This window comes from Lonchura striata, chromosome 4, assembly GCF_050655825.1.
Source record: "Lonchura striata isolate lonStrDom1 chromosome 4, ASM5065582v1, whole genome shotgun sequence".
NCBI lineage: Eukaryota > Metazoa > Chordata > Aves > Passeriformes > Estrildidae > Lonchura > Lonchura striata.
Window position 1 is genome coordinate 19,062,140 of NC_140706.1, and position 16,463 is coordinate 19,078,602.

At 34.7% G+C, this 16,463-nt stretch overlaps 1 protein-coding gene across 2 annotated transcripts in view; it reads left to right on the forward strand.

Moving 5' to 3' along the window:
* LOC110484011 (uncharacterized) overlaps positions 1-16,463 on the forward strand; it is a 163,220-nt gene that overhangs the window by 39,524 nt on the left and 107,233 nt on the right. For both annotated transcript variants that reach the window (XM_085577765.1, XM_085577766.1), the window contains exons 2-3: positions 5,418-5,526; positions 8,381-8,478. In XM_085577765.1, coding sequence (XP_085433891.1) covers positions 5,503-5,526; positions 8,381-8,478 — 122 coding nt within the window. In that variant the 5' untranslated portion in view covers positions 5,418-5,502. The remainder of the gene's footprint in view (positions 1-5,417; positions 5,527-8,380; positions 8,479-16,463) is intronic.

Sequence of the window (16,463 nt, forward strand, 5' to 3'; positions counted from 1 at the left end):
TAAAATCTGGATTATGCAGTCCAATGAGGCCCTAATCACTTTAGAGGCATATCCAGATAAGATGGCATTGTCTTAGTCTGATGATCACTGTCACTTAATGATCATGCTCAGGTGTAATGATTTTGACTTCAATTTTAACTGATAAAATGAATTGTCAATCATTAGGGTAGCCTTGATAGCGACTGTTCTTTAAATTAATCTGAAAATGGAGTTGTTTTTTTCCTGCTGCTGTGTTTGTATGTAGCTCTTAATAATGATTCATCATTAGTTTCCTAGCTTGAGTTTGACAATGGGTTTGTTTTGTTCCCACTGGGCCACTTCAGAGACTTGGCTCAGTGCAAGCAGGAACAAGTCCAAACTCTCTTGATGCAGTGCTACAGCTACTGCAGGCTGATTAAGACAAGAAGAGGAAAACATGAAAAATCCAGTTAATTGATCTTTTGCAAACATGATCAGTGAAATTATGCATTCTGTTGAAGGCAAGAGAAACTTAACCATTAACTTCAGAGAAGAAAACATTTTATCCAGTGCCTATGTCAGGTCATGTGAAAGGTAAATAAAACAAGATTTTTATGTGTTGTTTCTGAGAACAAAAATACTTTTTTTCTTATGGTAGTATCTGGAAAGACCAGACAAGGATTTGGTCTAAAATTTTTGTACATACAGAAAGTAAGGAGCAAACCTGGAGTTAAGGAACTTTACCTTCCAGATAAGAATTAAAAATTGATGTATTACACTTGGGGACCTCATTCTCAGAAAGATTAAATTACTCAAAAAATATCTGTCAGAGCCAGGAATGAACACAAATCTTCTGAGTTTTAGTCCAGTATTTCAAATTAAAGGCAAGTAGTTCCCACTTTTAATATATGCTTCCTTTATGGGTTTAAGTGTGATTTCAAGCTTAATGAACTATTTGGAGCAGATTGGAGCATGTCGGTCAGTTTTGCTGGAGTTCATGCTGGAACATAGATATATAAACCTGCAAGTAGCAGATCAAAAAGAAAACAGGGGGACACAAAAACATTCTTAATTATGTCTTGGGACAGAACTTAGGTCAAAGAAATTCTCGTGCTTCTCTATCAAGATCAAATTATCCTAGTTACACGAACAAAATGACTTCAGCTTGGAACATGACTGGGACAAAATTATGTAGCTAATGATTTACCTAGCTTCCAAAATTAGTTTGAGGGAATGAATGTATTCTAGCATTTGCCTTTTGTTTTAGCCTATTTTAATTGTTAAGATTTATGGTATAGCCACTTTTTCTTTGTTGTGTGTATTTGTGTTGCATTTATAAATTAGAAAATACTATTAATTATATAGTTATTTGTCAGGTCATTTTTTGACTGACTTCTGTGGGAAACTGTTTTTAAATAATGGCAAAAATTAAAAAATAAAAATTAAACAGATCACAAAAGATGCCTTTTTTTTTTTTTTTTCTATGAAAGTGTATGTTTTTTACATGAGAAGGAAAATGAATTTCCTGAAAGTGAAATTGTTTTTGTATCTTCAGAAATTGCAAAATCATTATGTGTTTCTGTGTTATGTTTGGAGAAACTTTGGGGCTTTACTTGATTTACTTCAATTTATGACTCAGAGTAATGTTCAATGATTACTTTCATGGAAACCAATTCAGAAGGGTCATTCTTGTAGTAGAGACAGTGACATTTCTCTCCTTGTAAAATTAAAGAATAGAGATAAACACTGTTTCTAGGGAAATATTTTCTTTTCTATTGTATAATGTACTGTAATTAAAAAACTTAAACACTTGCAAATACATATTCCTCAATGAATGAACTAACAGTGAAACAAAGTCTGTTTTTTAAACTGAAAAAACTCTTATCAACAAACCGGAGTGGTAATTCTGCAAGTTTTTCTCTGCTTGAGTAATCCTATGAAGCTCAATGGGGCTACAGAAATGCATAATCACATAATTGAAAACACTGTTTTAAGTATAGTTGAGCATTTAATACACAAAGAAAACAGACATTCAGATAAAATAAGAAAGTAAACCCCTTGTGTCAAATCTGCAGTGGATTTTTTTTAGAAAGGCACACTTGGAGAATTTGTGTTGTTATCTTTATGCCTTTCACAAAATGTGTACCTGTCATTATCCTCCAGAAAGAAAATATAAGTGAAATCCACAAAGTTATATGAGATTTAGAGCTGCATTTCCTAGTCATGCTTTAAGTAAATTCAGTGTCTAAGATTTGGAAAATGGAATTCCTTTCACCTAACAGATTTGACATTGCCAAGGCAAATAACTTCATATACTTTCTGTCAATGTTTTAATCTCTTTTAGATAGTAATATTACTGTGACTGTAATGATCTGGAATAGAATCTTTTTTTTAAAAAAAAACTTCTTATAATTGGAAGGATGCAAAAACTTTCTGATTATAGAAGAGTATAGAAACAGGTTTTGTAATTTAAACCTGAAAAATATGAATGTGTTCATGGCTGCTTGAAGAAATCAGAAGACTCTTTTTACTCAGCCTGTTTTAACTTGGATATGTGGCTATCATCTTCAGGAACCAGGTTAAACTGCACCTATTCAGCCACTGATTTCTCTGCTTGCATCCATTTCTAGCATAGATACCAACTACATGGCAATACTTCTAAGTACTAGAAAGACAATTGAATGAGACTGCCAGTTGAATTCATGTTTATAGGTGTGATTGCTCTGGGTAAGCAGCTTTCTATGCTGTTTCTGTTTTTCTTTCAATGCTACCCGAGAATAGCTGGCAAAGGCAGCAGTGAAAAACGCTGTAAACCTGTAGGATTCCCTTAGTTTTAATGCCCTTGGTTTTATTGATTTGTAAAATGGCTATTAATAGTTGTGATATAGTTCCTCTTTTATATTTGGAAAATCATATACTACTATGTACAAAATAAATGATTGTGACTTATTTTCTAAGAAAGATAGTATTGAGCTTTGTGGGTCTTATACTAAGAAGATTTTTTGTCCTTATGAAATTTTAATAAATCAATGAGCACATGAAAGTCATGGGATTAACTCGTAACTTGCAAATTTCTGTCTGACAGTCCCATGTTTGAGTAAATGTTAATGATTTTTTTTTTCATTTGACTGATTCTTGAAGATGAAACCTAATTTTCATCAAGAAAGGAAGAATCCATACATACCGATGGTATAATGCAGGCAGGTAAATTCTAATTATTTGCCTGTGTTGTCCCCAGCATAAATGAATGCTTTAAAAAATTGTTCAGATCATCCACCTAAATAACAAAAAAGAAATGGGGTAGGAGAAATTAACATACTCATTGATAAATTGTCAAGCAAGGTCTATCAATTTTCTCCCAAGATCATAGTGAATTTCGCAGTTAACTTCTCTCTGCTTTGACTATAGTTGGGGAAAAAAAGAATGGGTTATTAAACAGGAATCAAAAATTCTCATTAAAATGGAAATATTTCATAGAGAAAAAGGGCTGTTTGAAAAATCAGTTCCATATGTAGTTATTTTGTCTATGTGCTGTAATTCATTAAGCTCATATTTTTCTATTGTAATTGATTAAACCTGTGGTAAAGAAGTAATTCTGACTCTAAGTATATATAGCAGAAATAAAGTGGCAGAAAGTATTCTAAGTCAGGTATAGTATTTTGAATCATTATTATTAATTCTAAATATTCTCACTTGAACTTAAAAAAAAAATGCTTGAAGTGGTAGAGAACAGATTAAGGATATATATTCTTTTCAGTTTTGTTGGCAAGGTGTTGCCAGTCTCCTACTACCTAAAGGGGGTTTATAAGAAAGCTGGAGAGGAACTTTTTAGAAGGGGATGTACTGACAAAACAAGGGGTGATGGATTTAAACTGAAAGAAGGCAGGTTTAGATTAGATATAAGGAAAAAAAAAAAAAATCTTCACTGTGAGAGCAGTGAAGCACTGGAACAGGTTGCCCAGACAAGCTGTGGATGCCTCATCCCTGGGATCAGGGTGGATGAGGCCTTGAGCAACCTGGTCTAGTGGAAGGTGTCCCTGCTCATGGCAGGGCAGCTGGAAATACATGACTTTTAAGATCCTTTCCAACGCAAACCATTCTAAGATTTGTCACAGGCAAAAAATAATTGGGAAGAACATTAGTTTGTTTAATGTACTGTTGTCAGTATCCAGCAAGACATATAATAGCTCACAAATTATTGACTCTAGATCATAATCTGCATTGCACTTGTGGCTGTATTCAGTTCTTTAATGAAACCAGCCACTTTAACAGCAAACATGCAGTCATGTGAAAGATGACTGAAATGTCTGCTAGCTTTTTCTTGAAACTGTGATTTCAGTTTTAATTTTTTAAAACTTATTATATGGAAGATTAAAGCACATTTTTTAGTGTATCATTTAAATCAGTCATGACTAAGTTGATACCAGTGGGCAGTGTGTTTGAATATTTAATCACAAAGTGATGGAGCATCTTATCTTGCTTGTTAGAGTGCTTCTACTCACCAGTCTATTCTGTTCTCTTATTTGACATGACCTGAATAAAGAATGACCAAAAAGTTCAGCAAGGACAGAATAAAAAAGCTATATCAATAGAGGAAAAAAAGTATTTAAAGTCCTGATGATATTATTTCCTTAATTCATTCAGTGCTATGGAAATAGTTTTCTGAGTTATTCAAAGCCATGTAATGATGTTTGGTTTGCACAAATATAATTTAGTAAAGCAAAGCAAATATTTCTTCTTGTAAACTGAAACTAAATATAGTTAAAATTGATTTTTTTTCCTGTAAATTATGGAGCCCACTCTTCAACTTAAAATATTTTTTTGCACTCCAATCTCTTGTCAGACTAGGGAAGCAACTTTCCTTTCTTCTTGATTCTCTTGAGATCAAAAACTGTTTGGAAAACCTTAAAGACATTCAGAAATGTAATCTTTTTTCTCTAAGTATGGTAAATCAGCTAGAACAGCATTTTGTCTGTAGGCCATTAGAATCAGTACAACAGTCTTACTCCCTGACTTACTGCTGTGCTGAAATGTTTACTCTGTTCCTTGGGACAGCCTCAACCAGCTGAAATAATCCATTGACAGTGCATCCTCTGTCTGACTTTCCTATTGGCAGCATCCTTTTCAAAGGGACTCTGTTTGCTACACTTTTATACTCTTCCTGTGAGACTCTAAAGCCCAGGTCAGCTTAATGTGACAATAGCTTTCATCAGATCAGTGAAAACTCTGCAGAGTTCAGATTTTTCTTTCAACTTTCAGATCTGGAGAATGAAAATCACACAAAATTCTCTGCAGTGTGTCAGTACCTGCCAAGAGTCAGGAGCCCTCTGGGTGTAAGAATAGTGACTGGGAATCCAAGAGGGAATACCTAGCTGGGGCTGGGGCTGGCAGTGCCTGTACTGTCTCCAGCTGTTACTGCTAAATCAGAATTTCTTTTGTTTGTCCCATATACTTAACAGTTGCTGGTAAGAAGATCGACAGATTCCAAATCAAACAGAAAACCAATGCAATTGTTCATTTGGGACTTTGTGACCTGTTTTTCAGATGTCAGAGGAGATGGCATCCAAAGTAAGTTCCCTTTGTCCTACACTGAAGTCACCCTGTTGACTCACTTTGCTAGGCAAGGGAGGGATAGAGCCTAACATGTCACCCTTAGCAGCCATACAGAAAAAGAGCAGATGCTGAAATGTTTTACTGCCTTATGTTGTCACAGTCTGTAGATTTTGCTCTCTTAACTGGTGATGTTGTATTCATATAATGCCTAGAAGCCACAAAGAAAGAAAATGAAGTGAATATGTTGCTTGTCAGCCTGCAGTTTGTCTGTACTGGCATTTCACCATAGATCTTTCATCAGATTACATTCAGTTTGGAAAATGAGTCTATTTATCTTTATGTTTACTCACAAAATACATAGCAATAAACAGTATGAAACAGTTCTAGCTTCATACTTCTGCTTACAATATTATGGCTATCATAGAATATTAGTTCTAGTAAAGAATATTTAACATAAACCAGCATTTGTGTGACACAATTTTTTAAGAAAAGAATAAGTAGTTGGATGAGCAGTGGCAATAAGACCTGGCTCTTGTGAAGTCGTGTCATGAAGGTGAGCAGCTCTGTGGATGTAGGTTCACACTCAAACAGTACCAACAAATAGGCATGAGCGGCTGTACTTTTAGGATGATCAAAAGTGATAATGAATGTGAGTTCAAATTTATTATTTTTCATAAGTTGGGAAATTAACACAAACTATCCTCTACTCTGCTGCACATTCTCATAGAAATTAGGGGGAGCAGAAAAAATTGACGCCTCCTTGGGCACATGTGTTGTAGCTAGGCAATAGTTAAAGAACTTTTGAAGGAAACTAAACAGACTGGTAAATGTGCACTGAAGGGCACTGCATAGGTGTTTTTTGAAATTGTGATGAAAAGATTTATGAGATAAACTACATTTTTAAAAGTGAGTTACTGCAGTGGTGCAGGTTAAGGACTGTTTAAATAATTCAGAAAATAGTCAAAATGAATAATTTTCTGCAAACAGAACACTTCAGAATTCACCTGACTCTTTAAGAGGGTTTTAAAGTGATAATTAAGTGTTTGAGAAGAGCTATAATACTTGGGGGATTATCTTACACATGAAGAGAGTCCTATTTACTCTACATCAGTCAAATAGGCATAATTTTGAAATTTAAGGAAGTTATTAGAGAAAGGTGATGATTGGCAAAGCTCCTCAACATGCCATCAAGAGAAATATTCAAGATATCATGTAATATCATTTGATTTTAGTAGAAAGTAGAGTGATATAGAGGATTAACCTCTGCCAAAGGAGATGAAGTTTGGCCACGCACTGGAATGGAAATGACTGTCCAAAATTTAGAATGCCATCGATTTGTGGTTTCCTTCTTGACTATGTTTGCATGGCATAGCACAGAGCTGCAGAGGGAGGCTGCAGTTGGACTTCAGCATCCTGTCAAGGTCTGTGCAAGCAATGTATCTGTGTTGGCATGGCACTATCAAGGTTAATGGGCACTTCTGAGCACACAATGTAAGATTCAGTGCAGTTATAAACACAGCAGTATTGTGTTCTCTGTCTTTGCTGGCCAGGTATTTTTCAATGTCTTGAACTCAGTTCTACAGATCTGCACCTTGGAAGAGATGCGCAGTGCCCTCAGCTGTGACTGGCTGCTGTTGTGTGTGGTTATGCATGGAATACATAGGAATAATGTGACTATTTTTTGTGAACATACAAAAATAAAGAAATCTGTGTATTTATAGAATTTGCAACTAACATTCCAAGTTAATACAGAGAAGTATATTCTAACTTCAATTATTTAATGAGAAATACAATGTATTATATATTCTATAAGTATTTTGTTCCATTCTAAGCATTATGAGATGCTTCAGAACCCTATCCTAATGGCTGAATATTTTTTATTTAGAATTTTTAAAGTCTGTTTGCATATGACTTGATTTCTCAGTGTTTTGATCTGTTTGTCCAGAACATCCAGAATTTTTACACAGGATACAGATATGTCTGAATCCCTGTTGCTTATGATGTCAACTGGTAGTCCTAAGTACATAAGGAGATAGTGTTAAATGAAATAGAACTTGAATTTTTGATTGGAAAATTGCTTTATTTCCTCATCTCTGTGTGTTCCTGTCTGAGACAGCAGCTCAGCGGTTAGATTTGACAGCCACAATTATGAAATTGGAATGCCAAAGAGAATTTTTTTGTTTCAAGGATTTAAATCCCAGTTAGTGTTAGAGCTACATTATTGCACATCTCTCCACAAAGAAACATTGCATTTCCCCAAGGAAACACATTGGAAAAGAAATAGCGAAAAAGTTAAGTTTAAAATATATTTCAATCACAGTATTTTCTCATGGCTTTTGTATGTTTTAACAATTTCTAAGAGGCACATGCAGACTGTTTTTTCCTGTGCTGATTTGTAGCATAGGAAAATAGCTTTAAGACCAATTGCCCATCAGTGAGAATTTGTGCATTGCACCTAAATTTATCTTTTATAAAGTGAATAAACATGGAAGTTTTCCAAAACACTAAGTTGCACCACATAATTTACAAAATAAAAAAAGCGTAGGTCGGAATTTAAGTAAGCTACACATTTTTTGTTGGATGGATCTGACAATATCTGTGGTTAACAACATGTAGTCACTGGTAATAGAAATAAAAACATGTTTAGTCATCTTTCTAGGCCTAGTTAGGGGATAAATACCTGAGAGAAAAGAAAAACATAGTCTGGAATGCAATTATATGAGAAATTTAATCTTATGTCTGACTGCAAAGCCTTGTATGTTTGTATGTAGTTTGTAGGATTAAAGTTGAAAGAGAAATATTCCTGTATTCTTTATCCCTGATTCATCCTTGTTATAGTTTTTTTTTTCTCTTTTTCTTTTCTCTGCAGTTTCATGATAAAATAATTCTTCAAAATGGACTTGGATTTAATCCTCTGTATCTGCCTCTTGCCTTCTGCATTTTGGCAGGTTTGAAAACCACAGCCAGGTATGAATTTCTCTTTGAAATCTTTCTTCTCTGTTCATATTGCCAATTCATTTGCAGCACCCTTGTGTAGTAGTTTTCATTGGTATGCATATGAAATCTTATGATGAAGTTTAAATATTTATCAGCAAAGTTATCTAGGTGTAATGGTATAACTTTTTCTAGTATTTCTCTCACATACCAAAGGAAATTTGGGATTGTTGACTAGTATATCAGTAGCATTTGTTAGTATCAGGCTATGTCAGGTAGTCTTTCACTGTTCCCAGAAATACACAGCAAAGATGTTTGGTAGTCACAACCTTGGCAGACAGGTAAGCAAACAATGTGGTGTTTTCTAATGCCACGGAGTGTTTCGCTAATTAAGTAAACCTTGCTCTGCACTGTTATTGTGTGATGGTGCATTTAGATTTCTAATTGCTTTTCCCTCAACTGCTACATGATGCCTTGTTTTTGCATAATATCATCTAAATCATGCAACTACAATTGTATGATTTTATCAAGCCATTGTCTTCAGAAATCAAAGTAGCACTAATGTGTACTCATGCAGAATTTGGTTGAGTGGGAGTGCTCATGTCTTACTAGAAGGATGGTAGGTAACTTGGTGATGTTCTCACCAAGACCTTATAAAAAGGCCTTATAGAGGAATTAAGGGAGACCAGCAGTCAATTCCCTTTCCTTTCCCTCCTTGTTGCCTTTTTCTCTTAATTTTTTTTCAGTCAGTAAAAACATTGTTTTAGCTGTTAGCAGGTGATAGAGTGAAATCAGAATCCTCCTGAATGAAAACCAAAATGTGGTATTGGAATAAGAAACCAGAAAACCAATGGTAATGAAAAGACAAAAAACATGAGCCAGGGAGATTTAACAAGCTATCACAATGATAGGGTTTAGGCCAGTGTAGTTTGTAAACAGCAATCTCAAAGTAAATTGTATGTCAGTTTGAAAAATCATATATTTAAAAAAAAATCTCTACTGTTGATGCTGATTATCATTCTGTGGCAGTAGTGGGAAAAAAGACAGAAAAATTAAATCAAAACCTCCTACTTTTATGTTAAACATAGATTCTGATATCATCTAATAGGTCATGCTGGGATGAAGTGTATTGAAGTAAATGCCATGAGATGTTTTGAAATGCATGTATTTACATCAGAATAAGACTTGCTATTCAAAATTCTCTTTGCAGTGCCTGTAAGTTGACTTAAATGCTGATATTGAATTTGTGGTGTAAAGACCTTATATGTAATGATCAGGAAACAGCAGATAGATCATTCCAAATGGTATTGTGCATGGCGGTGACTGAAACCACTGTAACCCTCTAACAAAGCAAAATGATTCGGTTGTGCTTGTTCTGTGTACCTGGGGATCCCCTACAAATCAGCTCGACCTCATAGAATCAAGTTGTGAGGCAGTTAATATGTATGCATTCAAACTGACTAATGATATCTAACTAAAGGAGAACTTCTGTAAAAGCATCATCATACCCATAATTCTCTTGTTTTATTTACATGGGCATGATTGTGTAATGGACGTGGTTTTCTAAAGCAAAACAGAAATTAAAATCCTTCAATGTTCACACTACTATTTGGAAAGAGAAGAAACCTCAAAAAACCCTCCATAAAACAAGTACTCTCTGTTCACAGAAAGCTGAAAAGGTTAAAAAAGGTAAGTTAAGGACATTGACTGTTACACTCCCAGGCTGGTGGTAACACTTTATGACTGCCCTGTACCATGTACAGCAGAGTACAGCAGCTTATGTGTTGAGTTACTAGCACATTGTATCCATTCTGATGAAGGAGGGAGAAAATGTAATGGCATTTAATCTTTGACTTGCACTGGACTCTTAAACAGATCCATTTTTAATAAGTCTACATTGCCTGTGCTTGCAAACTGAGAAAAATGCAGTAGGAGACTGAAAGCACAACAAATAGCTTGATGAAATTATCCTCTCAGTGCAGAGTAGTGCCAATGCCAATGTGGTTATTATGTATATACTTATCAGTTCTACCCTCCTTTTCCTTTGTTCTTCTTATTTTTCTTTCTGCTAAAAAAATATCAATTTGAAAACTTGTTAATTTCCAAGCTGGAGCTCTACATCTCTGTCATGGTTGCTTTTAAATATTTAGAAATTGACCTGGTATTTCTTTAAATAGTAAAAAATGACAGATCCAAAAATCTTTCTACCGAAGCCTTATGAATCTGGGTATATATATCTGGGTAAATTTTGAAATGTAATAAAGCCCTAAATTCCCTAAGGTTGCATCATAAAAGCCCCTTGATTTCATGTGGGAGCCTAAAAACTTTAACAGTGGGCCTTGAAGACTTCAGAAAATATTAGCATAATGTGACAAAGAGATTCACATTCAAGGTAGCTGAATTTTTAATCCATCTTCAAGTTTAGTAGGAAGAACAACCTATTTTCTTTAGTGCGAATATTTATTAGACTAAAACTGGGCACACTGGGTAAAGCTGTATTAAAGATAGAGTTGCAATTTACATGTGGAATCCATTATAGTGACATAATACTTATTTACTGTTTGAGGTCATCATACAATTCTAAAAAACAAAGCAATATAAATAAAATCTTTAGAGTTTAATGGGTAATGGAACATCTAATTTACTGACTGTTGTCACAGGGTAATGCTATAAATCTTTACCCTTCAATTTAATTTAGGACATGGAAGAAATCCATTTACAAGCACTTAAGCTGTGTTAGGATGTTGTTTGTTCTTGCTTGGTGATTTCCTTAGGATTTACCACAATGGCCTGAGTTATAGAAATACTATTTCAAGTTAAGGGAAGAACTGACCTGAGTTCAAGCTGAAAACAAATGTTCTGACAACTCAAGTTTAACTCATCTGTCAGTATCTCCAAATTCTTTGCAAGAAACAAAACAATGTTTTTTTACCATTATTGTGGCTCTTAATCTTCAATAGATAAATGTATACTGAGTGTAGGAGAAAGAAGCTAAAGGAAGAAAAGAGGGAAAAAGCCCTAAATGAGGGACTGACTAGCAAAATGGAGTCTGAGCTTTAACTGTGAGCAGTGGAAATTATATACCAAGAAACAGTTCTCTCTACATGGAAGTCAAAATGCTGTTTGACAATAGTGGCCCCATACTTTAAGTATGATAGGACAGGTATAGTGAACAATTATTGCTATTTGGATTAGATAAGAAGTAGCAAATTTACTTTAAGGAAATTGTCAAAAGGTCTGATGCAGTTAGAAGCTGTTATCTAGTAACTCAAATAGAAAAAAGATGACAGGTGGTTTGCCATAGTTGAGAAACATAAGAAATAGCTACCCTTTTCACTGTACATATTAATAGATTAAAAAATGCAATTTAATTCAGACTGGTAGCTAGGAAGGATGCACAACCAGTCTTCATAGTAGAAAAAGACATCTGTCTTATCCATCATTCATTGTGGACTAACAGTGTTTTGTCACACTGTGCTTGATCAGTATGCACACCCTCATTTTCCAAAAGCAGGAAAATTTCAGAGGCTTTGTTTTGGCTCTGTATTTATTCATGTATCCTACCAACATTACTTGCTACCTCTGAGATACTCTATAAACATTAATTATTCCTTGCCTTAAATCTGTGAAATAGATCATTACTTTCAACATTGCCAACACCATCATTTTTGCTATGGATAAAATTGAAAATGAGAGACTTTTAAAGGCAATAATTACATTTTTGTTTTTTCTACTTGAATTATTTTCTAGGGACTGGTTCGGTTTAAACAGCAGTGGTAAAATGTCCATTTCTTTTCTGTAAGAGATCTGCCAGGGATAAAAATAATCCAAGAATGTGAAGAACATCAAGATAATTTTTTCTCATTCCATGATAGCTCATGACATTATCAGGCATATTATTATATAAAGGAAGGCATTGCTTGTGTCAGAGGCAATGCTTAGTAGCAAGCAGTCACAGCTGACATGAAATGTCCATTTAATATCTTTGAAGTCATGGCCAGCTTTTCCATGTGAAGCCTATGAAACTCCTTGGGACATTGAGAATTTGTTACCAACCCTCCCAAGATGCATCAAACAATTGCATTGAGTCCTTGTAGCGCATGGTACTCAGATTTTTAGCCTTACCTACTTTTACCTTCTACTACAAGTCTAGTGTTCCAAGCTAGTACATCTGACATATTTAAAATGAAAAGACCCTTTGCAGAAAAGAAATTATTATCTATAATTAGGAATACAGGAACCAAAAATTGTAGTTGAAAATCTCTATTAACTCACCCACAGATGAAGTACAAGCAGTGGACTCTGAAATGATTGTTCACCATCTGAGTTTCAAATGTTCTTGTTTGTGTGGGGGGATTTTATGGGAATTTTAAATAGAATTTGAATAGTTGACATTCAAGAAAATGATTTTTTTAGAACATTCTTACATAGGAAATTGCCTCGATGCATTGAATGTTCTGCTCTACATAGTTTAATTGTAAAGAGGAGAAAATATTTTGGTTGTGCTGTAGCTATCAAACAGAAATGAAAGATGGAAAAGGCGTATTAGGTCACCTTGAGGCCAAATTCACAGGTGCTGGAAACTGGTATAATTCCACTGATGTCAATTCCCATTCTTTTCACTTGGAGTTGCAGATGCTCAGCACCCCTGAAATCCCTGATGTGTATTCAGATTGTTCTTTTTATTACAGTGCAGTTTTTAGAGCATAGTTCCCTACATTTTTGCTGATTAATATGGTGATGCATTGACTAACAAAAACATTCCTGTTCTACTGTATGTTTTCACCTCTGTCATATTTAGCAGATTTAGTCTTTGGCAAGTAGAATGATACCTCCACCTTTTACACCAGAAAGCCAAGAGTCAAACCAGCAGAATCTGCAAATGCATTTACAGAGGTGTAAATTACCAACATGGTTTCAAGTCTGGAGTGTTTTGATTGTGAGGGAATGAAATGAAAATGTGGCACAAAAGAAAAATGCTTCACAGAAGCTATCAATAAGTAATGACTTTTTAAACAAAAATTCCAGTTCGTTTGGATTCATTGCCACCAAGTTATACTTCAAAGAATGTTCTAAGCAGACATTTTAAGAATAAGTGTTGACAGATTTCTATATATTATATATGGAAATTATAATTTAAATATAATTAATAAATTATAAATTGATCTATTTACCATTTTTTCCAATTGTTCAAAATTTTTGATTTTTCTGAATCATCATCTACAGGACTTATGAAAGGGTGTGATGTCAGAGCAGTATAGGGTAGAAGTAAGCAATCAGAAAGGGATTTTTAGAAAATGTTAAATGTATTTTAAATAACTAGCAAGTAGGCTAGTTTCTGGGTTAGAGTTGCTGCTTAGAATCATAGCACAGCAGTAACTTAGACAGTGAGATGGAGAAATCGCTTACACTTGTATCTACTCTGAGTTCCAAGGAAAAATGTGGTTACTATAGCAACTGCCACATTACACTTATGCAGTCTTTGGAATAGATTAAATTGCTGAAAACCTCAAGGTTTTGTTTGACTCTGTTGAGAACTGCAGCTAAATGTACTGAAGTTACTTAATCAAAGGTATGTTAGTGTGCATGTTCTTACATGTTACTGAAACTTTGGCTTGTTACTTTAGCTTAGTTTTTTTTGGTAGCATATACTTATTCAAAATAACTTTGTCATATTCATTTACTGTTTAGGTGGAATCCATTTGGCTATATGCACATATATGATAGAGACTGAATATGTGAAACATTCTATAGAAAATTTCCTGCCATGAGATATAGCCAAGAGGTTTAGAAAATCAAAGTATTGGTTGCTCTAGGAAGTTTGTTTGGAAACCATCCTAAGATTATATAAAAAATTATTAATTAATTACTATGGCAGCAGAAAGCAAGTGATGTGTTTTGTTTTTGGTGGAAATTCACTCTGGGCTCAGTGCAGTTGGTCAACAATTGCAGATAAAGTCATGTAACATACATCTATTATTTGAAGAAAATCTTGTGCTTTATATGTGTGCTTAAATGCAGTGATTTGGAGGAGTGGTGATTTATGCCTTCCTGACATGTTTAAACACTTCAAAAGTTTAATGACTTAAGAGGCAGAAATTTTGCTGCGAATATTTTTGGATGGTGTTCACACAGAACAAAATACAAAATAAACATAGGGTGGAGCTGTAGAAAACATTTTTCTTTGAATAGCTGAGATGCCACAACATGTCATGCTGTGCTAGGAAAACTACAGATAGTTTTGCATTGTAGGCCTTTTGGGCCTCCCTGAGCTGTGACTTCTGACAGAGAAAGTAGGTAATGTAGTAGCATTGTAGTATTGAAGAATTTAAACTTGAAATCCTGGGATTATATGCACTTGTATGTTTTTGTTACTCTAGACTGTTCCCTTTGTCTAGGGAGTTAATATTTTAACACTGTGGTTGCTGTTGATTCTTCCCCCTGCTTAATGAACAGTTTTTGTTTTCTCGTGTTGCCTCTGTTCTGGGCTTGCCCTGCTGGGGCAAGGGAGTGAAGCACCTGGCAGAGTCAGGGTTCTTGGTTGTTTTGGTGCTGGTTTTGTTCTAATGGGACATGGAAAACTCTGCCTACTTTGCCTGTTTATTTCTCCTTCTTAGTTAGACTTCCCAAAGTCTAGAGTATGTGGAGCCTCTCCAGAAAACAACTGGGAAGGGTTCTTCTAAAGGTTTGAGTTTTCACCTACCTCCTTACTGGTCACCTACTGCCCTTCCCTTTCTAAATTTAACTCTTTCTTTAGAGCTAATTATTCATTTTTATATGTTTCCTTCACAAATCCTGACAGTCGCTAAAGCTTTACTTTGTTCAGATGTTCTATCTTTATCTTTTTAAGCCAGTGTTTCTTATTGATTTATTTACCTATTTAGTGATTATTTGACAACATGACTATGTGGTACTTTTTTTTCTGTTTATTGTTCAAAGTTTTAGACTGAAGTAGTGCTTTCTTCCACCCTTCAAGGTATTCCTGTTTTTCCCTGAGAGGACACAGAAGTCTGGTGCTGAAACATTAGCAAGTCTTTTGTAATGAGTGACAGTTATTTAATTTACTTTCTGTACCTGATACAATAGCTCTTACAGCTTATTTAAATATGTCATTTGGTATTTTACATAGAAGTGCTGCATCAGTTTCTTTGTAACATCCAAGTAAGGATTAGATTTAACAGTACCAGGCTATCTAGGAATGCAGTTATTGGGTCTATGTGTTTATGAAATACATTATCATAAATATTCATGATTTCTTGTGTGTATTTGATATCAGTTTGCAATGTTAATCCTGCCTCAGGACCAACTTCCATCATGACAAGTACAAGAAATGTATTCTTCTTGCCTACTTTGTGAGCTTCATAAATTAAAACCTTTGAAATATACACAATGTAATTTGCCTTGCTTTGTCCCCTATGGTTTTTATCTCAATACCTTGTCATTGAATTTCATAGGAGCTACATTTTTTTGCTTGTCAGGTAACCAGGGTTCTGTCTTTGTCCTAAACTGTGACTTTATTCTTTTGTTACCCACTTCATTTTATCACCTTTGAAAACTGGTTCCTGTGCTGCCACTTCCATGGCGAAACACATTCATGTGCTGTGTTGGAGATGGTTAGACTCAGAGTGATTATTTGAATGTGAGACACTGTTCTTGTTTAGAGTGCAGGGAAATTGAAAGAAGAGAAAAATAGTTTCTTGACAGAAGGAAGCTGGCTTCAAGTCTTTTCACCGTAAATCCAGGTGAAAGCAAAGCAGGTATAAAACTGCTGCACGCCATGGGAAACTATTCCTTGTATGCTTCATTCACTTGCATTGGTTTATTTTTTCTCCCTCTTAGTCAATATTAAAATCTGGGTTTATATAACAGTAATACTGTTATATATTCATGTGAAAATACGTGACATCATCACTTTGCTGAGGATGTCTTTCTGAGCAGAGACAGGGATACATCTGAGAATTACAATTAGATGAACATTTCTGCTCAATTTTCTTGTTTATAGGCATCAAATGAATTTT